Source organism: Corapipo altera, unplaced genomic scaffold (genome assembly GCF_003945725.1).
Source record: "Corapipo altera isolate COAL_440 unplaced genomic scaffold, ASM394572v1 0, whole genome shotgun sequence".
NCBI classification, from domain to species: domain Eukaryota; kingdom Metazoa; phylum Chordata; class Aves; order Passeriformes; family Pipridae; genus Corapipo; species Corapipo altera.
In genome coordinates, this window is record NW_020884872.1 from 27,132,931 (window position 1) to 27,158,950 (window position 26,020).

The 26,020-nt window shown below is 38.1% G+C and overlaps 2 protein-coding genes across 5 annotated transcripts in view; both read right to left on the bottom strand.

Annotated features, from left to right (window-relative positions):
• Positions 1 to 11,596, bottom strand: part of GCC2 (GRIP and coiled-coil domain containing 2) — a 30,062-nt gene extending 18,466 nt beyond the window's left edge. For 3 of the 4 annotated variants that reach the window (XM_027640807.1, XM_027640798.1, XM_027640824.1), the window contains exons 1-9: positions 11,470 to 11,596; positions 8,543 to 8,605; positions 7,802 to 7,886; positions 6,405 to 6,472; positions 5,144 to 5,248; positions 1,905 to 4,376; positions 1,171 to 1,240; positions 382 to 482; positions 204 to 302 (exon numbers count right to left, since the gene is read on the bottom strand). In XM_027640807.1, coding sequence (XP_027496608.1) covers positions 204 to 302; positions 382 to 482; positions 1,171 to 1,240; positions 1,905 to 4,376; positions 5,144 to 5,248; positions 6,405 to 6,472; positions 7,802 to 7,886; positions 8,543 to 8,605; positions 11,470 to 11,571 — 3,165 coding nt within the window. In that variant the 5' untranslated portion in view covers positions 11,572 to 11,596. The remainder of the gene's footprint in view (positions 1 to 203; positions 303 to 381; positions 483 to 1,170; positions 1,241 to 1,904; positions 4,377 to 5,143; positions 5,249 to 6,404; positions 6,473 to 7,801; positions 7,887 to 8,542; positions 8,606 to 11,469) is intronic. The other variant, XM_027640816.1, reaches the window with a different exon arrangement.
• Positions 11,597 to 19,373: 7,777 nt separating this feature from the next.
• On the bottom strand, positions 19,374 to 25,657 carry LOC113948380 (sulfotransferase 1C1-like). The gene is made up of 9 exons (XM_027645971.1): positions 25,509 to 25,657; positions 25,151 to 25,229; positions 24,497 to 24,674; positions 22,714 to 22,851; positions 22,020 to 22,117; positions 21,568 to 21,694; positions 20,220 to 20,314; positions 19,860 to 20,040; positions 19,374 to 19,704 (listed from the first exon to the last, which is right to left on the bottom strand). The coding sequence occupies exons 3-9, from the start codon at positions 24,651 to 24,653 to the stop codon at positions 19,592 to 19,594; spliced, it is 909 nt and encodes a 302-aa protein (XP_027501772.1). The 5' UTR covers positions 24,654 to 24,674; positions 25,151 to 25,229; positions 25,509 to 25,657; the 3' UTR covers positions 19,374 to 19,591.
• Between the last annotated feature and the right edge of the window lie 363 nt (positions 25,658 to 26,020).

Consider the following 26,020-nt stretch of genomic DNA (forward strand, 5'->3'; position numbering starts at 1 on the left):
CAAGTGCCTTATTTTCTTCTGACAGCAGTCGAATCCATCACTAGAACCTTACATTTCTTGATTTTGGTATCCAAGTGCACTGACACAATTTCTTTTGCCAAACATAGTTGTGCAAATAAATAGCAATAAATATCCAGGCTAGGCTTCAACACCAAAGTATTTTCTTATAGTTAACTGTCTTGCAAATGCAGTACTATTCTTACCTTATAGCTTTCAGCTCCTTGAATAACGTCTTTCATTGAAGCAGACAACTGATCTTTTTCTGATCGAACCAACTCCAATTCTTCGTTCAGAGCTTGCATCTTATTAAAAAGAAGTTGTGTCATTAAAACAGAATCCCACATGCAGAATGTTCTTCATATTAGGAAACAGTTAGGGTACCTCTTTTCGGCTGGCATCTAATTCCTTCTTTGCTTTCACAGCAACCACCTTAATTTTATTTAGCTTCTCTCCTTTTTCTGCAGATTCTTTTTCCAGCCTCCCTAAGATAAATACATAAGAAAATTAAAAAAATACATCTTTCTATTTCTTCCCAAGAAATGAAATGAAATTAAATTCAATTAGAACACAAATATCAGCATGAATTTAAAACCAAACAAAATATAAAGGGGAGATGTTCAAATGTTTGATTCAGTTAAACATTTAAATTTAATTTCAAGATAAAACATGGACACAGACAGCTTAGGGACAACCCTTCCCTGTTTCAGAGGCTTTCCATCACAGTTAACATTAAGAGCCATATTCCTGTCTACTTCTACATAAATTTTAACAACTCAGAACCATTTTCTTGCTAATGTGTTGGGATAACTGCAATGAGGCAAGAGTAGTTTTCGTGAACTATTGTTTCCTTCTCCTCTTGGCAGCCTTAGGAATTCTTATTCACATACTTCCCATATTTAAAAAACAAAGATTAAATCCACTACACTGTTTATAGCCAGACGTACACAGGAAGAAAAAGCCTTAAGAAATATCATATCATATCCAACTTAAAATTGCTAACAATATTTTAAATCCCTAGTGGAAGGAATAGCTTCCTAGTAGGAAGCTGCATTGATATGCACTTCCCCACCTTCCTTGGCTTGTAGGAAATACAGGACAATTATGAAAAGAAAAACTAACAATCCAAAGAACCCAAACCATTTATATAAAAGAGAACAGTGAGAGAGATACCAATTTTTTCTTGAAGTTCTGCTACTGAAGACTGTTGATCAGTTTTCTCAGTCATTGTCTCCATTAAATTCTGTATTATAAACAAAGACATAAAAAGTATTACAAAAATTTCTTTGTGATATCTCTTTTTTCCCTAACAAGCCATCAGAAGTTCCAGCTACAGCTAAAACTGTCTACATTTGTACTACCAAGAAAGTCTTTAAGAGAAATTTTGTTGAAAGCATAGTTACTTGAAAGCAAAACATTCCAACATTTTAACAGCTGCTTTCCATTCTGTCCAAGGACAAAAAATGGGAGACCATTAATTCTGCAGCTGTCAGTTTTACATAGCCAGCAATTCCCATGACCTGAAGTTAGGAGTATCTAATGCAGATCAAGCAGGAGTTTTGTTTGAGATGGAGTCATAGAAAGTTAGAGGTGAAAAATGATAAAGTCAGTTAGTCCATCTAGTCAAATGATCGCTTTGAGGGCTACTGATAGGAACAAAGGTTCAAGTACAAGCAGCTTTTGTCAAAAAAAAAAAAAAATTATGATTGGTTTTGTTTCTTTTTTTTTTTTTCGGGGGGAGGGAGGTGACTTTGAGGTGCTAGTTGGGCTTTCCAGAAGGGGAACTCACTTTCAGGCCAAGGGGAAAAAAAATAAAAGAAGAAAAGAGAGAATTGAAAGTATTTTTTGAACCTTAATTCTGAAGACTTTAGAGGTTTAGTCTGTATACTTCAATAACAAAATATAACCTTTAGAGAACTCAGTTCGTCTTTCACATTTCTAAGTTCAGTTTCCTTTTGTTCCAGAATGCAACTTAAGTCATCTCTTTTTTCTGATCCTTTTTCCTGTTCTTGTATTGGACTTTCATAAGAAGCAAGTTTTTGAGTGATCTCTTCAATATTAGCTAAAAGATCTTGATTTTCAATCCTTGTTTTCTCACTGGCATTCTTCAGGTCCTGAATATCATGCTGAAGAGCTTCCTTTTCAGACAATACTCCTTCCAGTTCCTCTCTCAAGAGAGCCTTTTCTTTTTCAAAATCCTGAATCAGGGATCTATGTTCTCTATATTGAGCAGCATGTTCTTCCTCTAGTCTCTCAACTTCCCGCCGCAAATGAATTACTTCCTCCTCATTTTGTAGAGCAAGGCACTGCTTTTCCTTAATTTTTGACAAGCATTCATTTGCAATTTTTAACAAGTTAAGAGAATCATATTCTTCATTAGAATCTGAAATGTTGGACCCCACTTTCTCAACTAGGTGGTACAGCTGAGTTCTTACAAGGGACGTATGCCTTTGTTCATTTTCAAGTAATGTTGATACATGGTCTTTTTCTGCAGTCATCATTTGTAGTTTCTTTTCTAAGTTTTCAGATTGCTCTTTCAACACTAACCAACCATCTTTTTCAGATGTAATCTTTCCCAGTTCTTCACTTAATTCACCTTTTTCCTGAATGATTTTCTTATTTTCCTCATGAAGAGTATACACTTCAGATGAAAGCTGCTCTCTATCATGTACTAGAGATTCAATCTGTTTTTCTAGTTGCTCTAGCATTTGAGCATTTTCAGTCTTTGTAGTTAAAGCTTCATTCAGTCTCTCTGTTAATTCCTCTACCTTTTTTGTCAGGTCATTATTGTACTGGTTAGCAACATCTACTTCTTGCTGAAGTTCCTGAATTTTAACTTGTTCTTGCTTGGACCTTTCCTGAAGGGTTTCTCTCTCTTCACTCAAACATTTTACATCATTTAAAATATCCTTGTTTTGATCAGTAAGAGCAACTATCTTCTCTTCCAGTTCTTTTACAGTAATCTCTTTTTGGTTGATGGAGCTTCTTATTGCGTTATTGTCCTCCTGAAGACTAACAATTTTGCATTTAAGTTCTTCTATCTCTAGCTGATTAGATGGCATTTTTTCTATTTCTTTCTGGAGGCGATTTACAGTTTCAAGAAGAACATCCCTTTCATTGAAGGCAGCTCGGAGTTTCTGTTGGAGTTGACTGACATCAGAAGCTTGCTGTTGTTTCATTGATTCAAACTCCTGGCTGATCTTTCCAGCAGATTCGCCTAGCTCAGCCTGGAGAGTTTCCATTGTTTCTCTCAGGCTATTGTAATTGGACACTGCTTCTTCTTTCTCCTGAGTTAGCTTTTCGAGTTGTTCTCTAAGTTCCTGTATTTCAAAAACTAATACCATCTTTTCTTTTTCAGAACTAGATAATAAAGTTTCATTTAATTCAGAAATTTCTGTCTTGTGTTGCTCTTTCAGAGTTTGAATCTCTAATTTATGCTCTTCTACATCAGCTTCATAGTGCTGTCTTGCTTCTTTAAGCTCCAATTTTAGTTTTTCAATTACACAGCAGTAATCTTCTTTAGTAAGCTGCAATTCATTTATCTTAAAGTCCAAATCTTCCCGCTCATGAAAGTACTCATCCTTTATGCGATGGATTTCCTCTTCCAGCTTTAGTTTGACATTGCTCATGTAAGTTAACTCATCTTTTAATATACTGTGTTGGGACTGGAGTTCTTCTAAACTGTGCTCCAGGTACCTAACCTTTGCTTCCATTTTTGCTTCTATATAAGGTTCTTCTGGTGTATCTGCAATATCTATCTTGTTTTCTACATTTTTATTTAAGACTTCTCTCAGCTGCTCCAAGTCGTATTCACGCTGGTCAGTATGACAATGCACTTCATCCTTTGCATTTTTCTCTGCCAAATTGTGCTGTAACTCATTGATTTGATTTTGCTTTTCTTCATTTTCTTTAGATGATATTTCAATCCGATGCATCAATTCTGACACCTCTTCCTGATGGGCAATTTTTAATTTTTTAAGCTCTTCATTCAGATTTTTTATTTCATTATGGTAACATTGAGAGTTGTTTTTAATAGTTTCTTGCAGACTTGTCACTTCTTTGGTTTTGTCTTCATTCACAGTTTCCAACTGCTTGCTCAGACACAAAATTTGCTCCTCATAGGTAGATTTAATTCTCTGGACATCATCTTGTAATCTTGTAACTTCTTTTTGACTGTCACTATGACGTTCAACCTGTTCCATCAGCTCCATTTGTTTTTTCACTTGTTCATCTAATTCCATTTTCAGCTTTTTTAAATCCTCATTGTGCTTGCATTGTGCATTTGTTAATTCACACTTCAAAGCTTTTATTTCTTCCAGAGAGTCAATACTTGATTGTTCCAGTATTTTCTGCAATTCTTCTGTCTTAGCCACTGCAAGCTGAACAAACGAGGAAGTTATTAAATACTGGTAATTTAGCATACAGAATTTTCAAATGAACTGTTTACAATAACAAATTAGAAAATATAGGAGTCCTTAGTCTTAAAAATTGCTATAGTTTTTAAATATCTAACTATATTAAGACAATTCAAACACTACTACAGAGTACAAGAACATTTGCAGAATGAGAAAGGAAAACTACATCCTAAATCATGTTTACCAGAATAATTTAACAAAATGTTCATAACAGACTTCAGCTTTAGCAACTATCCTGATAACATATTAAAGATCAAATTACTTTTAGTACATCAAATTCAAGTATCTGGAATATAATATTGTTCATCAATCGCAAGCAATTCATTCTTCATTTTATTATTAATTGAGATTATTGATATAAGATAGGTGCCTTGGCTGACAGGCTCCTTCTCATGAATATCTAAATGTAAACCTCATATCTCCCATGAAAAGACAGAGCTGATTGACTGAAGCCATAACATATGTAGGCTGCTAATGCAGAGACTGAATTCTTTTTGCAGGTGTGGATCTAGACGATGTATATACGAATTTCATATTTATTATTATGGATTAGGGGGTTCAGAGAAAATATGCTTTAATATATGAAGCCTTTAGATCTTTTTAGATTTTTTAAAAGACTGAACACAGGTAAGTGAAGAAAAAGGTCAAAATTAAAAACACAACAAGCAAACGTAGAAAATAAACAGAATTCTGAAATATTTTTTGTAATATTCCATGGCTCATTTCAGTACCTCCCCTTCTTGCTTTATTTGAATATTTTCTTTTCTCAGAGCTATGCACTGCTGCTGACTTTCAGCTTTTTCCAGAAGTACAACGTCCAGTCTTTCTGTGAGAGCCTAATATTAAAAGAGAAAGATCACTGAAAAAGAAGTTTGTTAACAATGGAAACAATGATTTCTGAAAAATGTAGGAACTCACATATTGATTATGACCCCTTTTGTCAATTAAACACATCAGTCTGATTTTAAAAATCACTTTCAGCCCAAATAAGACTGATATGAAATAGGTAGACTAAAACAATTATGTTGGTTCTGTTAAAAAAAATCCTACTTGTGATCAGCTAATTTTTAATCACCAGCTGGTGGTGGGGAAGTTTGCCTTCTGTAGAAATGTCCCTCCAAATTATTCAAAACGATTCTCCAACTGATAAAGTCCCCCTCACTACCAATTTTCACTTTCATATGCTATGACCCTTATGTTGAAAATGACATGTTCTTGCAACATCAAAACTATTCGAGTTACTTTCCTAAAAGTACTTCTTGTGACATGCAACTTTAATTATGTATTTCTAATTTCATCAAATGACTGTCTCAGAAGTTTTCTAAATGGCTGAAGTCTTTCTGCAATGATCATTCCAAAATAAACAAAAGCCTGTCTAACCAGCTACACAAGGAAAAAGTCTTGCTGGGGACATTTACAGAATTGTTTGGGTGGGAAGAGACCTTCAAAGGTGATCTAGTCCAAACCCACTGCAATAAGCAGGGAGTATCTTCAACTCCATCAGGTTGCTCAGAGCCTTGACCAACCTGACTTTGAATGTTCCCAGAGATGGGGCATCTGCCACCTCTCTGGGCAACCTTTTCCAGTGTTTCACCACCCTCCCTGTAAAAAGCTTCTTCCTTGTATCTAATCTAAATTGACCCTCCTTTTGTTTAAAACCATTGCCTCTTGTCCTATCACAAAAGGCCCTGCTGAAAAGTTTGTCCCCACCTTATAAGCCCCCTTCAAGTACTGAAAGGCCATGATAAGTTCTCCCTGGAAATTGTATTATTCTGTATAATTCCTCACAGAACCAATAGGATTTATGACAAGTGGAGGAAGGACTTGGGAGGGAAAAAAAAAAAAAAAAGGTTTTAGGAAGTGTCTTATATTCCTGAAAATTGATTCCATGCAATTTAAATAATAGTTTTAAAACTATTTACCAAATTATTTCTGTGGATTTATTTCAGCTAACTTTATGTAATACAGTAGAAACCCATTACATATTCCTACCTGAATAATATCATCAGCTCCTGCAGTAGCTGCTTTAGATCTGAGTTCTTCAACCTCTTTCTCCAGTTCTCAAAAGAGCAAAGAAATTTCACAGCATGAATTGATGCTCCATCACAGTAGCAAATCTCTAGGAAATCCTAATAAATCTAGTGCCTAACAACACTTCTATTCAAAGCAGAGATGTTTTTTACTTCATCAGTTTTTATTTGTTACTGATAGAAAGGACTAATGGAAAGAGAACAAATATTCAGTATTACTTCTCCAGTTCTGACACTGAGCATTGTTTTCTGAGGAAGCAAAACTTCCTTGTTTGGACAGAGGGACAACAGACAGAAATTCTTTTCCTTCATCTTACCTTCTATTTCATGATCAATTTAAGCCAGAGGAAAGATACTCAGTACCTACTGGTTCTCTGAACATGGCAGCAGGCAGAAAAACAAGATCTTATGAATAACCCCACTGAGAAAAAGCCTGGTATAGCCCATCCCTATATCCTTATTGTTTCACTGGGCAGCTACCAGCAGTCAGCATAATTAATTAATTGTAATTCCAAACAAGGGGAAGTGACATGAGTTTAAGTAGTGGACCACTGGAGGAAAGGGGACAGCAGAGAAGAGAAGGGCAGCACATGACAGCACAGATTTACACAGGATACTTTTAGGTGGTTAGGTGATTAACATAATATTTTGTTTTGTGTGGTTTACAATTTCTTGTTATAGCAGCAGATCATGGAATCATAGAATCAGCCAGGTTGGAAGGGACCTCTGAGATCATCAAGTCCAACCCCTGACCCACTACCACTGTGGTTACTAGACTATGGTACTAAGTGCTACATCCAGTCTCATCTTAAAACCCCCCACGGACAGAGAATCCACCACTTCCCTGGGGAGCCCATTCCAGTGCCTGATTACTCTCTCTGTAAAGAATTTCTTCCTAATATCTAACCTAAATCTGATTAAATATAAAGTAGCTAACTATCTTAAAGAAGCCATTGTGCTCTACAACAGTACTAATTATGCAAAAAACTATCACAGACATTCCCCCTTCCATGTACTTCCTGAAAAGCAACAGCTATTTATCCCTGCACCAATATGGGGAACAGACAATGACATGTCCTACTGCAACTTTTACACAAGCTACACTGTTCTGTCATGTCCATACTGCCAGATCAAACTTAATTTAATATCTGACAAAAGCAATGCTTCTTTTTCTTCCCATTCTTACTCAAAGGACTTCAGACCCTATCCATCCACAATAAACAGCGAAACTGCAGAAAAAAAAATCTAGGATATTTGTCTAGAATTTAAATCTACCTATAAAAAACATGCAGTGATATTAGAAAGGGTAAGATAGTACCAAGCATTAAGGCAGAAATTGTTCTCTTTCCAGTAAGGTACCTGTACATCTTGACTTCACTTTCTGTATAAGCATCATCTGCTTTTTTGCAAACTTAATGAGGTCTTCTTTGGGCAATGTGTCCAGCTATAAAAGAGTACATATTAGAGAAATCAGTTTTCTCTAACCCAGACATTAACAGAAACAGGGCATTTTAACATCTGACTTCCAAGAAGTTGAATTTTAGGGCAAGAAACTCTTACCATGCATATGCAAGAAGAGTAACAGTCCAAGTTACTGCCATTCTGTTATCCAATTCTGTTATTCCAAGTGCAATAAGAGAAACTACTCCTAATTGTATACTTTTTTGAAATAATTCTGGAGCACAGAATTGGGCAGCATCAGTTAGAGAGGAAAACTCAGTTGGGAAGGATTACAATTCAGTAATATAATTTGAATAATGTTTTGAAAGTAGCATGCTGTCCTAATATTGCCATTTTTTAAATTTACTTCCAACATATGCAAAGATGTATGTGACCATTGTGAAACAGACTACTGCCAAAACTGGGTGCTATTAATAATTTATCAAATATAACAGAAGGAAGCATATCAAGAAGAGATTTTTTTCCTTGTGTTTTCCAAGACACCTTATCCTAGTGTTTATAAATCAATTTTTCCTGTCTAGAAGGTAGGAAACATTAAAAATACCTTTATGTCTTCGTATGAGTCACAGCTTGCATGCTAAGCTGTAACTCTTTCAACTATTGCTATCCAAATAAATTAAATTTTTGAGGACTGATTACCTTTGATTTGCCTGATCCTGGTGTGCCAGAAGACGCCACCATCTCCTGCCCAGCATCTTGAACCTATAAAAAATAAAGTACAATCTGCAGTAACTAACTTTTTAATGTAAAATTACTTAAGGAGCTAATTGAAAGTCTTCAAACACTGAGAATAACTGAATATAGTGAGAGCAAAAGAAAAAAATTAAAATAAAATTTAAAACCAATATATATTTGTAGGACTAGTCAGAAGCATAACGGAAAAGAGATACCACGATTACTAGAACAGCAGAATAGAAAAATCTCGATGTGCAAACCAGTATGATCTAATGATTCCATTACTGAATTGACATCTAGTTGATACAGCACTGAAAAATAATTTTATTTACAAGCAGTTTAAAAAGTGTGACTCACTATCTCATTCTTAAAAGAGACATTAATAAAAAGGTATGAACGAAAAAAAAAACTTGTAGAGGGGCTGCAGTTAAATCAAACTTCGGGAAGTTTTGAACCACATAAAGTCCTAATATTTTTTTTTTTGTTTCTTAAACACATTGGTTATTGCTAAAATTGTTGGCCTAACAAATTATATTTGAAAAGACTCTGCAAAGTTAGGACTCTTTTAAACCCTGAATTATAATTCCCCCTTTTCTTTCTGTTTTTAAACATACTAGTTAATGCTAGAATTGCTGGCCTGACAAATGTATCTGAAAAAGCTTGTGAATTCTGGGCTCCCTATTCCTAACAAATTCATAATGCCTTCTACTGTAAACTTCCACAGAGCTAATCTGTGAGACTCTGTTACTTTACTGTGATTTATATGAGATATGTTTGCATATGATCAACAACATGAGGAAATATATATAGCCATGATGGTGCAAAGGAAAATGGAACAGACACTTCCAATATATTAAGGGTAGCATTTCCAAGCTTTGATCTTTATCCTGCTTCTTCCTTCATACTATCATATGTGCATGAGTATGAAAGTGAAAAGGCATATGTATATATATAAATATTTGAATTTTATATATCTACATGTTTGTGTGTGTATGTATGTGTACACACATACCTTCACTTTTATTTTGCTATTTTCTTTATTCTGCCAAAAAACCCAAACCCCTTATAGTAGAAACTAAGGAAAAACTAAACTGGATCTGAACACTATGAGAATGGAGAATCACTAACAATTTAGGGGGAAGAGGTGATACAGATAATAAAAAGGATCATCATTAGAAATATAAGTTCAAGTACAGGCCAAGGACAAAGGCAGTTATACTTATGTATGTATCACATGGGCCAAGAGGTGGGGTTTTTTCAGATGGCAAAAGCAAACTTATTAAAAAATAATGTGCCCATTAAACATAAATACAGTATTAAAAAAAGCTATAAGGTTTAAGTTTCATATTCTCTTGATATATAAAACTTTGTTAATAGTTACACTCAATATTTCAGCAGTGCAATTAGCAAAACACTGTCACTACAAGCAGTATGCTTAGACAGTATAATTAATTATAGCAAAACACATGTGCTGTTTAGAAAATAACAGCTCATGTCTCTCCATACTACAGCAAGGTCAGATGAATCTTTTTCTCACAATATTTTTACTCTTCTTTAAGCTAATACATACAGAGGCAGAACCACATATCGTGTAAAACAACACATCCAGTTTTGCTGTTCTGGTAACAGAGCCCAGAAGCAGTTCACGTAAAGGGCTTCACCCATTTGAAACAGAAGAACAAGGAAGATGAACTGCTAAAAGACCCTAAAGTTCTCATTGATTAGGTGCATCCAAGCTGGAAGCCAGCAGACAGTAAGTATGCATGTAAGCCCAACACTGAATCCTGCAAGGATTTTTATGTTTCTAGTCCACCATTCTGAAACCAGGGTATGCTTCCATACTTTACTGATACATATATATATATATATATACACATTATTTTTTTTTTATTTCCAGCCTACTTGATCTACTCTAAGGTGTTTCCATGCCACACTTCAACATGTTCTATGTATTTTAACTGCTATCTGTCCCTCTCTTTTGCAATAGCTTAACACAGAAAAAAAGCCTTTGAAAGCCTAACCAATGCATAAATGCAATATATTAGTCTTTCCTGTGAACTGTGGCAGTAATGACCATTACAAGCAGCAATTTTCCGAGCAGTGTACAAATACCAAGCATCACCAACTCTAACCGTACCAAGTCACACCGAAACACTTTTTGAATTGTGATTGCTTCAACAGCGGCATTGAACCTCCATTAGAACGTGAGCAGCTTGGATATTACCAGCAGAGTCAATTTAATGCACGAACTTTAAACTCTTTCTACGCTGTACTTGGATTTGCCTTGGTGTTTATGAAAGCTACACTAGATACAGACGCTACAGTGATTTATTTGCCTGTGTTGGTAGGTGTTTCACAGCTGACGTAGTGTTAACACACCGGGTCACCGCAGTGGAACAGGAGCCCTTGTTGGCTCTCACAGAGAAACCACTCCGCGCACCCGCCGTGTCACCTGAGCGTCACTCCCCTTTAGCCAGCACCGCCTGCTCTCCCCCGGCCCCGACAACAGCGCGACGTCCCCACCCCGTAAGCAGGAGGGGCGCTGAGCAACCTCTTGTAGCCCGCACTCACCGGCGCTCGCATTTCCACAGGGCAGGGCCGGAGCGCCCCTTCCCACCCTGGCCCGGGCGGGCCCCGCACAGCTGCCGCCCACTGGGGCTGCGCCGCCCGCGGGGGCAGCGAGGAGGCGAAGCGAGGGCCCACGGGCTTTCCCCCCCGTCACTGCGGGCAGGGACCCCGTGGAGGGGGAGGCGGAGGAGAAGGGGCTGGTCCTCACCCTCCCCGGCCCCGCCACGCTGCACCCCAAGGTCACACACCGCCCCCCTCCCCACCCGCTCCAGCTCCCGTTCCCCCCCGAGGGCCCCGCGCCCCCTCTCCCCCAGCCGCGTTACCTCCATGGCGGGGCTGGCCGGCGGCAGGGGCGGGCAGGCCGCGGCACCGCAGCCGCTGTCAGCGCCGCTACATCCTCCCCGGCCCGCTTCCGCCTCCGTCATCCCGGCACGCCGGGAACGCGGCTCCCGGCCCGCTGCGCTCCGCGTGTCCGTCACCGAGCACCGCCCCGGGGGCGGGCGGGGGCCCGCGCTGGGGCCTGGGCTGTACCGGGGCACGGCGGGGCATGGCTGGGTGCCCCGGCGGCGTAACCGGCCTAAGACGGACGTGAACTGGGAAGCGCAGGTAACGCTGGCGAGATCATGTTCTCTGCCTCATAAAAGCGGCACGGGGATACGGCTACACCACCACTGTAACCCGCCCTTCCCTGTTCCTGAAGGGCTCCTGAGGGGAACACGCTGCTGCAGGCAGGAGTGTCTCTCGCTGTCACCGTCGGGAGAACATGACGTGAAGAGCGAAGTGCTCAGGCAGAAACTTGACGATTCAAGACCCTGTTTTTAATATCTTGATGGAAGCACAGAGTGATTAAGTTGTTTATCAAGTAAATGCGACGGGTGACAAGAGGATGGTGCCAGACTCTTTTCGGTAGTGCCCAGCCACAGGACGAGGAGCAATGGCCAGAAACTAAAATACAAGAAGTTTCACCTCAACTCGAGGAAGAACTTTACATTGAGGATGGCAGAGCACTGGAACAGGCTGCCCAGGGAGGTTGTGGAGTCTCCTCCTTTGAAGGCATTCCAAACCCACTTGAATGCGTTCCGGTATAACCTGCTCTAGGTGACCCTGCCTTTGCAGGAAGGTTAGACTAGATGACCCCCAGAGTTCCCTTCCAACACTGAGTGTTCTGTCATTCTGTAAATTTCAAAACGAAGGTGAAGGACTTCCAGAGCAATTAACAAAAGCCAGATATTATTGCTTGTAGTTATGTGTTTTTTAAGAGACATTTCTTATGCCAGTTTGGGTAGGTATTTGAGGGAACTGATACCTACTTTAAAGGGTACACATTTTTCATTGTAATCATGCATGCACTTTGGTAGTGCCTGAATTATTTTTCACATTTCATGATAAGTAATTGATTTTTAATGAGAAGTTGCCTGAGAGAAACAATTTAGGGATGTTTACGGTTCACTGGATAAATACTGAATATCACCAAATAAATTATAATGTCATGAGAGAATATCTATTTTAATTTAAAAAATGAGAGTCATGTTAGTCAAAGTGCTGTTCTCAGAAGAATAACTTACATTTTTCCAAGTCTGCTTACAGTCATTCTTTTAAATTTCAAATGGCAACTAATGACAAAAGACAGAAAGGTTTTTCACATATACCTCAGAAATTGTTTCCTTTTTTCTTTTTCCCCTCCAATGCATTCACTGTACATTATATATATTTACTGTGTATTGTAATCTATGCAGGTACACAACTGTGGCAGGAACATATGGTTCCATGGTCACACAGGTTGCTGGCGAGGAACAGATGGCCCTAACCAAACAGCAAGAAGCTGTTTTTTCATTACTTCTCTTATACTTTTTAGAAGCCTCATAGGGCACTGAACAGGTTAATTCTTCCTTTCCCCTTCCCCTTTGGGATACTCTGAACCGAGTACCTACACCTGTGCTGCCATGATCTAACATGGATGTTTGACACAATTTCAGGAAGACCGTTTCTAGATACAGTCCTTCCAAAACCATTCTTAGCTAAAGCTTTTCGTACCAAACTATGGAAAACCCAAGAGAAAACAATGTTTCATGCAAATTTGCTCCTTCCATCTGCCCTCAGAAAATATGTATTATAATCCAGCTCTTGTGTCATCTCATGTCTTAGCCTATAAAGAAATTGATTTTGGAGACAATCCAAGGCAGACAGAAAAGAGTTTTCAGATGTGGTTGTACTGAAGACTGGCTCACTCATCCCAGGCTTTTTGGGGATTCTGACTGGGGACTACTCATCCCCACCGTTCCCTGTTCCTGTGAGACAAGTGCTTGACAGAGACAGGCCAGTTCTCCCCTCCCACCCCCCTCCATTTTGTGCAATAGAATTTAGGTATGTTTAACGTTTGAGATTGTCTTGACAGTCTTTTGTTCTGGTCCTGAACTGCAAAAGCAAGTGCAAAGCATCCTGATTAGGGAATGGTACAAAAATTAAAAAAGTTTCTAGAATAACTTGAAGAAAAAAGATTGAGAATTTTGACTTTGATTGTTTCGGTTTGTTACAATAAACTGTACATTGCTCCATATTTTGTGGGGAAAAAAGTGTCAATTCGTACCTGCAATAGTCTTACATAGTTTTCTTAAACAGTTTATGAATTGCATGTCTTACATATCTAGAAGGAGCCAGTAAGTTGATACATAATAATTCATGCATCTAATTTGAAACAAGATAAGTGAGAAAAACTAGAATAATTTACATACTCCTTATATCCTGTGATTTTATTATCTTCATAAAAAAGGATTAGTTAATCTTTTAAAATAGCATCGTTTATGTAAAACAAGATGGTCAGGACATTTATGAGGTGTGTTGGGGCAGACTTTCAATCCTGCTTTCATTGGGAGGCTAAGTCCCACGAGGCTGTGATTAGCCCCTACATCAAGGCAGGGTGCAAATGCTTGTTCACTATCACTGGAATTATTAGACCTGCAAGAATTTTCTAAAGAGCACAGAATGAGAAAATTACTGTAATTTTGCAGCTGAGGAATGTGTTTTCAGCATACAAGAGCTGATACTTTAAAGACTTGCCACTGTAGAATCTGCCTTTGCAACAGATTCTGAAGATCACAAACTCCTGTTTGTGAACCATGCTGGGCCAGAGTTCTTGCTTTGAGCTACTTCTGTGCCTTTTTTATATGCCACATTAGTATAAAGGAAAGCAACATATAAATTTGCAGTATGTTAACTATTCTCTGTTTGGAAACTTAAAGTATTCCCCCCTACTCTGTGCAAATAAACTGTATATTATTTGGCTGACTATGGCCATTTTGTTGGGTTGGGTTGGGGGAATGGTAAAGTGAAAAAAGTTAAAAGTTATTAATCTCAGTACTAATTTGTGTGTGAAGGATTTGATTAGGTGTTAAAAATCAAAATTGTATACATAGGCCTTAATTCTGGTCTTAAACTGCAATAGGAAACAGAGGTGAGTAGTTTGGTGTTCTTATCAGCAAAAGCCTGTTGAATAATTAGAGTGAAACTGAAACAAGGAACAATTTTTTTCATGCACTTGGGGTTGGGTCTGGCTACGAAAGCCTGTTCAGTTGTTAATAGAACACGAAAGCCCTTTTAACTGCACACAGAGGTAGTAGCAATTAGACAACGAGTGAAGGTTATTGGTTACAAAAATTACTGTGAATCAAGAGGCCCAATTTTAACAACTAAAAAAAAATTAGTTACCATCATTTTTAGGTGCCTAACCTAAGACTCTACCTATATGGACTGTACCAGAGCAGGACCCAGTGTAGCTTGCTTTTGACATAATCCCTTTGTCTCTATGTCATGGTAGATGGCTTCAACTTCAGCTGTGAGCCTTCACACAGTCCTGAAGGCAGTGTGAGCTCACACTGCAGATAAGTATCAACTGCCCTTGCAGCAGACTATGCCAAAGCCCTTCTGCAAAATAATCCATGAATAATTTACCTCTTCAACATTAACCATGGGATATTGCTGCATGACAGCATTCCTGATCTACCTACACAGTGCCTAAGTCTGTTCTTGGTCTGGAGGGCAGACAGAGCCTCGTTATCCAAGCCTAAGCCCATGACTTCCAGTCTGGCAGCACAGTTTGGTTGCAACCTATCAGTATGAAGGCCTTAACTTTCGTTTTCAGTGTGCCTCCAGGCTCACCTACAGTGAGACAGACCTTGCAACATTCATTGAGGATGTGAGGGAATATGGAAGATTCAGTCCAGGCTTAAAATATGTTAATGTACCTCTGGAAAATGGCAGAATTAATAATTAACTTTGTTGTAAAGATAACGCTTTTTGTGAACATATTGTCACAAATCATTATAAAAAACTTACAAAGTATAGGATATATAGCCATATCCTATACAGATAGGACAAATTAAATAAAAGCTTCTTCCTGTACACAGTCTGTTTTCCTAACTGGACAAACAGTGACTTTCAATCCAAGCATGAAGCAGATTATCTACAGTTAAATTAGTGGAAAGGAAAGCAGTGTCCCTCTGTCTTTGAATGCTAGCTAGGAAGATAAAACAGCTCCCTTCAGCTTAGTTCGGGTCTTCCTAGTCTGGTGACTCATTTTCTGCAACATACAACTCAGAATACGAATTAGTTTTTCCCCAAGGTTAAATCTCCTTGAGGTACACACTAGGTTTCTCCATCTTCTCTCATTATCCACCAGATATATCCTGGTCCTTGAGCAAAGACAATCCCACAAATGAGTTTGCCTTTGCTCGAGGGAGGGTTAACCCAAACTGCTTTACCTAACATACCTCTCAAGTGAATTACTGTGACTTTGTCTCCATCCACAGTATGAAGGGACTCTGATCGGGCAGGGCCAGCTCAATTGACGGAGCCTTTGCTAGGTGCTGATCCCAGTTTTTGAAAGTTCCCCCACCCAATGCCTTCAGAGTAGTTTTCAGCAATCCGTTACACCGCTCAACTTTTCCAGCAGCTGGTGCATGATATGGGATGTGATATACCCACTCAATGCCATGTTCCCTTGCCCAAGTAGTAACTAAACTGTTTTTGAAATGAGTCCCATTGTCTGACTCAATTAGCTCTGGGGTGCTGTGTCGCCAGAGTACTTGCTTTTCCCAGAATGGTGTTTCGGGCAGTTGTGTGAGACACCGGAAAAGTCTCTAACCATCCACTGGTTGCTTCCACCATGGTGAGCACATAGTGCTTACCTTGGTGGGTCTGTGGCAGCTCGTTTCTTTCTTTAATTTTTTGAAGCTTGGTGCTTCTTCCATTCTGTTTCGCAAATGGTTTCTTTCCCTGTGAAAGTAAAACAGCTCCCCCAGTTGCAGTTGACAGACAAGCTAAAGGCTGGTCACGACTACTCTAGGAATAATACAGCAGTCCCTGTTAAACAGTCTGTGTCAAAGCAGGAATCTTCAGTCATTCCTGGGGGAGGATTTGTTTTGGTAGTTGTTCATGCAGACCTACGAAACAGAACCATGTCAACAGTTAACATGTATTAATTAGCACTGATTTTGAGACTTTTTTTAGAGATGAATAACAAAGTTTCTCCACTATCAAAACTCTGCATGTACACTCTCTTATAAAAGAAGACACAAGCAGCATTGAAGAAGTTGCTGAGGGATTGCATTAGCTAAAATGACATAGATGATGTTGCACCTGAGAAGGTTAGTAAAATTGTGCATCTAGGTAACTGGATGAATATAAAGCATAGATGTATATTCAGGACATGTGTCTAATATAGTTCTGTACAGAGTTCTATCTCCACATCCTTTGTTTGCACCAGAAGCTTGACAATAGTTTGATTTCAAGTAATTTGACTGAACACCTGAAATCTCCTTCTGAAGGTTTACAATATCTTGATTGATTTACAGTATCTTATGTAAAAGTACATTAAATCTCTTACCAACTTTTGTTGGTATTAGTAAACAATCTCCATATACCAACACATTATTTAAAGCTCTTCTGTACATAACAACTGACCTAAACATATGGAAGTTAAAGGCACTCTAGGTGAGGGCACCCTCCAGTCATCTACCCCGAAGCATATGCACATCCCTGTTGACATACTGTCAAAATAGACACCAAACCACAATAGTCTCTAGGCCCATTTGGGGGATGCATACAGCCCAGTAATCTCTTTTCCAAGTTTTCCTGGTAACTACAGATCAAATAATTTTCCCTGGTAACAACTCACTATTCCCTGTAGTTTTACACTGGTACAATTAAGAACGTTTTGCAACTCATGGCTGAACCCTTAAGTTGATATCTCTCAGGTGTGGTGGCTTGAGAAGGCATAAAAAGCAGAAAAAAACCACTTTTCTATCCCCCTGCCAGCTATATTTTGTCAAGAAAGTTAACATTTCTGTCTTTGAATATATAGAAGGAGAATATTAATACCATAAGAAAAGCCAGTTTTCATGTAGCCACACATCAAGTGTTTGTTTCCCCCCTTTTTTATTCTAGGACTGCACTCTGACCTGTGTTACTTTTTATCTGTTGTTCATAGCAGCTGAATTGCAGCTGGGTCAAGAGTCACCTAAGCAAGTGAGGGAGCAAAGGTGACTTTCCAATGTGATACAAAGCCCTTATTATACCGTACTTCTACCCTTGTGGTGGCTGTGCAACTCCCTTTCAGATCAGGCTTCAGCTGCTGTCAGCATTTTGCACTTCTGATAGATTCAGAAATTTTAAAGGAGGAACAAATATGTCTTCTGTGTGACCTTTTGTACAGAACTGCTCAGGAAATGTCACCAAGATAGTGAGTTAAGCATGTTTTCCATTTACTGATATCTCTTGTGGCACTGAATGAGGATTAGATTGACAAAGTGTGCTGACTCATGGTTTCATAGAGCAATCCAGGAGAATGGATATATCTAAGAGAGCAGGCCTTTTCCTCATACTGGCAATAGTGAGATAGTAAATCAAGTTAATCATAGACAAAAAACAAACAAGGAGCAGAAAGCTTCTCAGCCTGGTATTTAGCCTTGCTGTGAACAGCAGTGCCTCTGACAGGTAATTTTTTTCTCACGTAGTCATTTTAAAGAGACATCCTTTGTTTGTGGGCAGGAATCTGTTGACCTAAAGGCTTTAAAAAAAAAGAAGTAAAATTTGTGCTAATGTATTAAATGTGTGTTTCTGGTTTCAGTGATTCCTTCATTTTTGGGGGAAACTCAGTAGGCAGGGAACTGCCAATGTAACTTCCACATTTAACATGAAGCCTTTCATTTGTTTTCAAACTTGATGCAAGATTATTGCTGCCCTTTAGAGGACTGCATTTATTTTAGATATTTGGATTAAGTAGGTTGCCTGAAATGGATTGTGCATGTTGACATGGGCCAAAGAGAAAATATCCCCAGCAAGCATTTTTTGTGTTAAACTAGACTAAATGAGACTAAGAGAATATTTTCCTTCAGATTCTGTAATCTACATTGTGTTCCCTCTGACATTCAGAGCGCAAACCCAGTTAAGCAGGAACTGTTTGGGGCCTTTCTTATGTGCCAAGCTCAATGGTGGCACTTTAAAACCAAAAGTGGATTGGTAACAGTTGTTTATAATTAACTGGGTTATGAATTGCTTTAGTTAATTTTGCACAAGATCAAAGCATGTATATAGTGGTGGTACTAATGCTAAAGAGAACTGGTTTTTATTTCCTAATATGAGTCAGGTCCTATTGCAACTAAGAGCCCTCAATGGGATGTTTATGTATTTGATTAAGAGTGGAGTAAAGGAGGAGGAAATAATGTGATACAACAGTGAAGATGGAGATGGTATATGCAGCACTGACTCTTGACCCAGTTTGTACCAACTTTCAGAATTTTCGGAATGTTAGCAGAAAAATATGATATCCAGTTGAGAAAGCAAATGGGAGAAAAGCTTCTTCTCTTGATGCAGTAAGGGCTGCTGTCTCTACAGCTGGATTGTAATAAATGCCTCTATGTAGCCCTTTAGCAAATTTGATCAAAGGAAGTGAGGGGTGTTCACTGTTTTTGGAGACGTTACTTTCATCTCAACAGCATTTATGATGTCCACCTTAAAATGAGAGAAGAGGAAATTTATTCTACTTTATGCTGTTCTGTTGCCCTCTTTATAAGTGATCACCTTTAAATTTGTTTGTTGTTATTTGTTGATTAATGTTTGTACAATCTGGTGCGGGCTTTTAACACCCTTTTTTCCTATTGGTTCCTAGTTTCTGTTAGAGTTTGATTTGAAAATGCCAGCAATTTCAGCTGCAGTTTTACAAAGACAGAAGTTCAAAGCATGTGTGAAATATTTTTATTAATGCTGAAAGTTACTGTGGGAGGAATGAATAAGAAGTATCCAGTGGAATTATTTTTTTCAGGGAGACTTAAACTTTGGCATAATCAGTGGGGTGTGAAGAGAGATGGAAGTCCTTCACACTGGCATTTTGTGAAGGCAAAATATATGACACGGAAAAGGCTGAAGATCATTAATTCCCATTGCAAATAATCACAATTCCATGCGAAAAACAAGAGAGGTATCAGACATTTTCCTCTTATAATCTTCATCAAATTTCTCATTCTGTGCCACAGTGAAATGATTCTTCCAGTCTGCAACAGCCCCTAAGAAACAGCAAAGCAAAAAAAGAAAAATGATTAATTTACCAGTATTTCCTGAAGCCAATTATTCACAATTCACTAGATACTTGTACTTCAAGGTTTATTTCAAAACAGAATGAAAACCAAAAAGAATTGATTTAAGTAACCAACCTCAGTACCTTTTCTCATGAATGGGGAAATGGAGTGATCCATTATTCCCTGAAAATCTTTAGTGTAGTTTGCCATGGGATTTTCCTTCATTACTTCAAATGAGGTGTTGTGGACTATCTTGTTTACAACCTCCTCACTCAAGTCTTTCTCCAGGAACTTCGCAATCTTCTGAATTTCTTGCTTTGGATTCTGCAGAGACAATGACGTGGGATAAGACATAGAGCCAGGAAAAGAAAAGAAGTCAAACATAGTGTTAAAGCTGCAATTCTCAGACTGAAAAGATCAGGTTGTCATAAGGTTTACTGATTCAGCTGGCATTATAATACAAAACTAGCTGGATTTCAGAGCTCTATAAACATGCCTTTTACCTCCTTCATATCTTCATAGAAGAGGTAGAGAATACGGTGCTTATCTTTGGCCTTCCACCATCCTTTTACATGGTCATACCAGGAACCCCAGAGCACTGAAAAAGAAGTAACATCAACAGCAGCTATAAATGCCCTAACTGTCTTTAACACATGTGGCATTCATGGTTCCCTTATGACCAATGCCTGGGAATTTACCATCTGGTTTTAAATTACTGTGGCCATGACTGCTGTGCTCTGTGCTTATCACAGCATTTGTGCTATTAATCCCTCTAGTATATGGATGCTCAGAGCAGGATCCATGTGTAACTTTAGAGGGCAACAAATGCAGATTCTTACTCCTGAATGAAAAATCCAGGCTCTCTTTGCAGTTAGTGGAAAGAAACAGACATTTCCAGTGATTCGTCTCATCAGCTGGACAAGGCTGGTCTTGACTGGCCCTGCTTCGAGCAGGGGTTTGGACCAGATGGACACTGAAAGTGCCTTCCAGCTTGTATTATTCTGTGATTCTAACTGGTTTAAATATTTGGTATTCTATCAGAAGTGCCTGTTTCTCTCCAGCAAGTATCAAGATGATTAGCTAGGACAGAGGTAGCTAATCAATCTTCTAGATGTCTGCACTGGGACAGATGGCTCTCAAGCTGAGCTGGTCAAACACCAGACATAAGGTCTTCTTTAGACATGAAACTCTCATGCTGGTCCAGACAGTGTTATTTCTAGGCCTACATGGTGGCAAAAATATTAAGGACCTAAGGAAGTTTTAATGACCCAAACTGTAAACTGCCACCCACCTGACCAGGTTTTCTTTCTTATATATTCTGTGATATGGGCATCTCTTCTAGGAAAGGAAGAATCAGCTTCTGGGGTTGCTTGCCCTTAGTAAGATAACTGTCTTTTTTTCATATGCCCTGTTTTTAGATAGATTAATTTATGTAAAAATACTTCTGTATCTAAAATCCCCACTGCACATTTCTAACAAAATTAACCCTTAGTTTCTTGTATATCATGTTAGAATAAACCCAATTAAACCGCTGTTCCTTTTCAGCTGGCTTGTTTTAAAGTCAGAGAGAAGAGATTAAGACTGAAAATCATCATATAGGTTTCTGAAAGATCACAGAATAAAGAGTAGTGGTTGGGTGTTTTTCTCCCCAAATGGGAGTGTAAAGATAGATTTAATAATCCTTTAGGTACTAATAAAAACCTGTGAATGAAGATAAATTATGACTGAAACATCTTCAGTAGTTATCATTCCGCAGAGTGAAATCAGCACTAGATATCAATAGCTGAAATAAATAAATCATTGCAATGCATTTTTAAAATGAACAAAATCTAACTGATTTCAGTTCATCACCTTGTCCAGACATGAATTTCTCCACGAACTCCTCCCAGGTTCCTGGCTCAGGCAAAGCCTTGTTCATTCTGTGGAAATGGTAGTATGACACCACATTGTCTTTTGCATTTCTTGCCACATAGATTATCTTTATTGATTTGAAAAGAGAGAGAGAGAAAAAAAAAATTAACTTGCACATGATTATATAGATATTGAGCATATCCTAAAGTTTTGTCTTGGACCCTGATGACAGTGTTTTAGGAGATATTGCTTTGAAGCTGCCATTTTCTAAAATCCAGCTCAGGTAACTTAGTCATGATTTCTTTAGATTTTCACAGACTTTGGACATTAAAGGGAAAATATCTGTGGGGACCTTTAGGTTTTGTGGACACTCTGGAAAATGTATTCTGTCCTGGTTTATGTCACTTTCTTTGCCCATGAAGCAGAGTTGAGTCCAACCTCCTCAGCCTTACCTTACAGTTTTGTTCCCAGATGGAGGGAGGCACCAGATGCACAGGCAGATGAATTTTTATTGTTCTTGGAGATGGCATGGCATTAGCTAACTCTACACCTGTGGGATATTTAATTATGAGATATGAGTTGTTCTCTAAATTGCACTAGCAATTCTTTGTTATTCTCATACATGTCATTTTGACCATGATTTTTAGCAGTACATCTTGCACCAATCATTCATCTCCAAAGCAGTTACATAACAGCGTAACATAAGCAACCTTACATAAGCATCTTCAGTGTTTCTAGGGAAGTTTTTGCCTATATATTCAAATTAAAAGGGGAAATACTGGTTCATATCTTCTTCTTGCTTTCTTGGGCCCATATCTAACTCCTGCATTCTAAGGGATAATGATGAATACTGATTTATATTTACCCAACCAAAGCTTTTCTTTTGCAATATTTAGTGATCTCCTCCCACTTGTACAGGTAAGAAATTTTTGCTCCTTTCTAGAATACAGGAATATGACTGGCTGACTAGACTTTCTGAATAGCATGTAAAGAGAAACTAGGGGAACGACTGGATTTTCAGTAGCCATGACTATAGTTCAGTAACAAAGCAAGTGAGATCTTTCTCAGGAAACTTACAGCATCAGCACCAGGTGCTGGTTTTTTTTCATTTTGTCTAAAATACAAACCTATTTATATAATATTCACCTGAGTAACGTTCAGATGGAGGCTCTGCAATAAACCACTCAAGGAAAGGATGGCGTTTGTAAGTCGTTGCACGTCTACATTTCTCAGTATCTCCATTTTCTTGAATCATATCCACTATCTCCTGTGTCCATGTGGTACCTGAAAAAATCAAGTGTTTAGATATTTCTCTCCAGGATAGCCAGGAGTCTCTTCTTCTAGGGAACTGAAAGCCAGAAGGATGGACTCTGCATTAAAGGAGGAAGGAATAGCACAGAAGATAATGGACAAAGTGGAAAGAGAGGATAATGGGGGGAAATGCCTAATTAGGAATACAAAGGTAATTCCCAAAGCAGAGTTTCAGGGATTCCATTTTACAACAGGCTTCTTCATGCCAAAAGAAATAGCCCCCAACCCCACACCAGTACTGAAAAAAAGCTCTGGGATAAACTCACTATTATTTGGAGGTTGTATTATTTGCAGAGAGGAAATGAAACTCCCTCATTCCAATTTTCATACCTCACAAAAATTCAGGTATTTCAACTTCTGTTTTTATTCTAAATTTGAATGAAAAATGTAATAGCTGAACTTCAAGCCTGTAAAAATTTCATACTGTTCGAAAATATATTTGCAAAGTTTCCGTTTGAACCACTTTAATGCAGATCAGTACATAACACTTCATCTGCCTGAGCAACTGCAAAATCTTGTGTTACAGTGTTGTATATCTCATGCCTCTTTTCTTTTATAGCTGTGATCACTGTGTTAACCACATCTCCTCTGAGCTACTGTGCCAGGTCAGCTAGAGAACAGGCTAAGGTATAACTTGGAAAGCAATGTGGGCAGGAAATTCAGCTGTTGAGATGCTTGAATTGTGCATCTCAGGTAAATATCACATAATGTCAAATGGACTGCCAACTTTTTTTTCAGTTCAATGACTGAGAGGTTTTAATCCAGACTGGCTAAAATAATGTGGTTTTGTTTTCAGTATGCAGACAGTAAATTAAAAGGTTTCAGATTATACAAAACTAATGGTGGGGGGTTTTTTGGTGTTTTTTCCCCTATTGAAAAAACCCCAACAAACCCATCCTTAAATATTGTTGTTAATTCTAGTAATTATTTTTTTATGATCATCAAGTGTTCCCATATCTGTTCCTGAATTTCCTAAACTGTACACGTTTTTATTCATGCAGGATTAATATTGATGCTTGTTATTCATTGTTTTTCTGTGTAGTGAGTATAAAGGGTCTGATGAAGGGGAGCAGTAGTGGCCAGCCACTGAATAAAATGTCAGATAACTAATATTAATGGTGAGTATTTAATTTTATTGGCTGAAATTATTAAGTGGATTCGGTTATTTCCTTAAAATAATTAATCCATTTTCAGAAACCACAGTTCATTTACACACCAAGTAATTCCCCAAATATTATTCATTCCGTAATTATGTCAGTCAGTTTCTATTACTTCTTAGTAATGATGACATTTTGCTAGACATTGTTAAATCATTACATATTGGTGGAAAACTTCCATTGTTGTCATTAATATAAATGTATGTAATCTCAATTAAAGGAAACATTTAAGTATAGGTCATTCGACTTTGGCCATCTGTACTTCAGTAGTAACAGATTGTTGTTATTTCTGCCAAAGAAGTCAGAAGTTACTAGTCACAGGTGATAAGGCTTTAATGTCTTTAAAATGTTTCTGGTTTGGAATTATACAAATATCAGTCACAATAGAAAAAAAACAGTTTTCAATTTCAACAATAAACGTTATCCCAAACTTTTCTATTCTCTTTCCTACATGCACCAACCTGCTTTTGCATAGGTTGCAATGAACACATCATCAGGCCTGGCTTTGAACTTTTTTACTTGATCCCATGTGATGCCCATTGGTTTTGTGAGGGGAACACCTTCCACATCAACTAACTCACATCGGGTAATTGTGTCTTTCAGACTCAAATCTTTCATTTTATCCACGACTATTGAGCACTGCATGAAGAAAGAAAGGCTTGGAATTAACATGGTTGCTCTGAAAAAAACCCTAAATATACTCATCCATTCTTGAGGTCTCTCTTGTTGACTGAATTCCATGTCCTCTGATTTCTTTGGCCATGATTTGGCCTATCTGGATTCATATATAGACTCCTTAAAGCTGGATCTCATTTTCAGAAATGCTTGGTATATTACTGATAGTTCTCTGTGTCCCTAAAAATCACTCTGTTTAATCAGATACAAAAAAATTAAAAAGCCATTATTCCCATACCAAACATATTTATGTAAAATTGTGACTGTAGATATGAAACCTTTGAAAGGCAAGAAAAAGAGGTGTGATTCAAAAGAAAGCAGAACATAACATTTCGCAATGAAATCAGCATACAGGACCCAACCCTTCCTCCGCAGAGAAAACAAGTAGAAATTCCTACTAACACCCTTTGTGCTTCATACTCACGAAAATATTTGCAGACCTTTTCTGTCTTTTGTTCCTGGATCTTTTCACTCCCGGAATTCTCTGCTGTATTTTGAAGTTTATTGCATATAAATAACCTGAAATAAATAGATCATTAACTAAAGGTTGTTAGGCTTTAATTACTTAAATCAATCTGTTTTAGAGTAACTAGTTATTGATTTTTGAATTTCTTTTAAGGAGGCCCCTTCTTAGCCATAACTTTCAGAGCTCCAAATCTGGTCAGAGGAAAGCTCTGCTTAAGGGGAGGCTATAGAACTAATCTCAGTTAAAAATATCAGCCAGAAAAGAGAAAAGACATTTCCATCCTAACTGCAAACATTGCTAGACTATTTCCTTTCATTTTCTTGTTTACTCACAGCAATTTCACGCAGATTCAGTTGAGCAAAGCAAGATGTTTTATTGGTGGCTGGGCGATGACTCAAGAAATTAAAAAAAAAAAAAAGGAAGAAACCTGGCAGAGAATTTTTTCTGCTTAAATGTCTTCGGTCCTTGGCTGTATGGACAACTACACAGCAAGTTAGATCTTCAGGTACAAGTAGGACGAAAGCATGGGTGGGTGGAGATTCCATTGTTCCTATCAGTGTCAGGAGAGTGAAGGAGGAAGTGCAGCAGCAGCCAATAGCAGAGCAGTTTTTCTGGAGTGAAATCCTTTTTTGTGAAATCCTTTCTAATCCTGTGAAAGAAAAATACTTTGAATTCTCATCTAGAGTATGATTCATTACTGGCAACAACATTAAATGTTGGTCAGTAGCTCCAGCAAGATTATTTTAATTTGTCTCTGTCATTGTCAACAGTCTTGGAATAATTAATTCTTTTCCTAATATCTAACTAAATTGCAGAGGTCACATGTGCACAAGCAAAGGAAAAA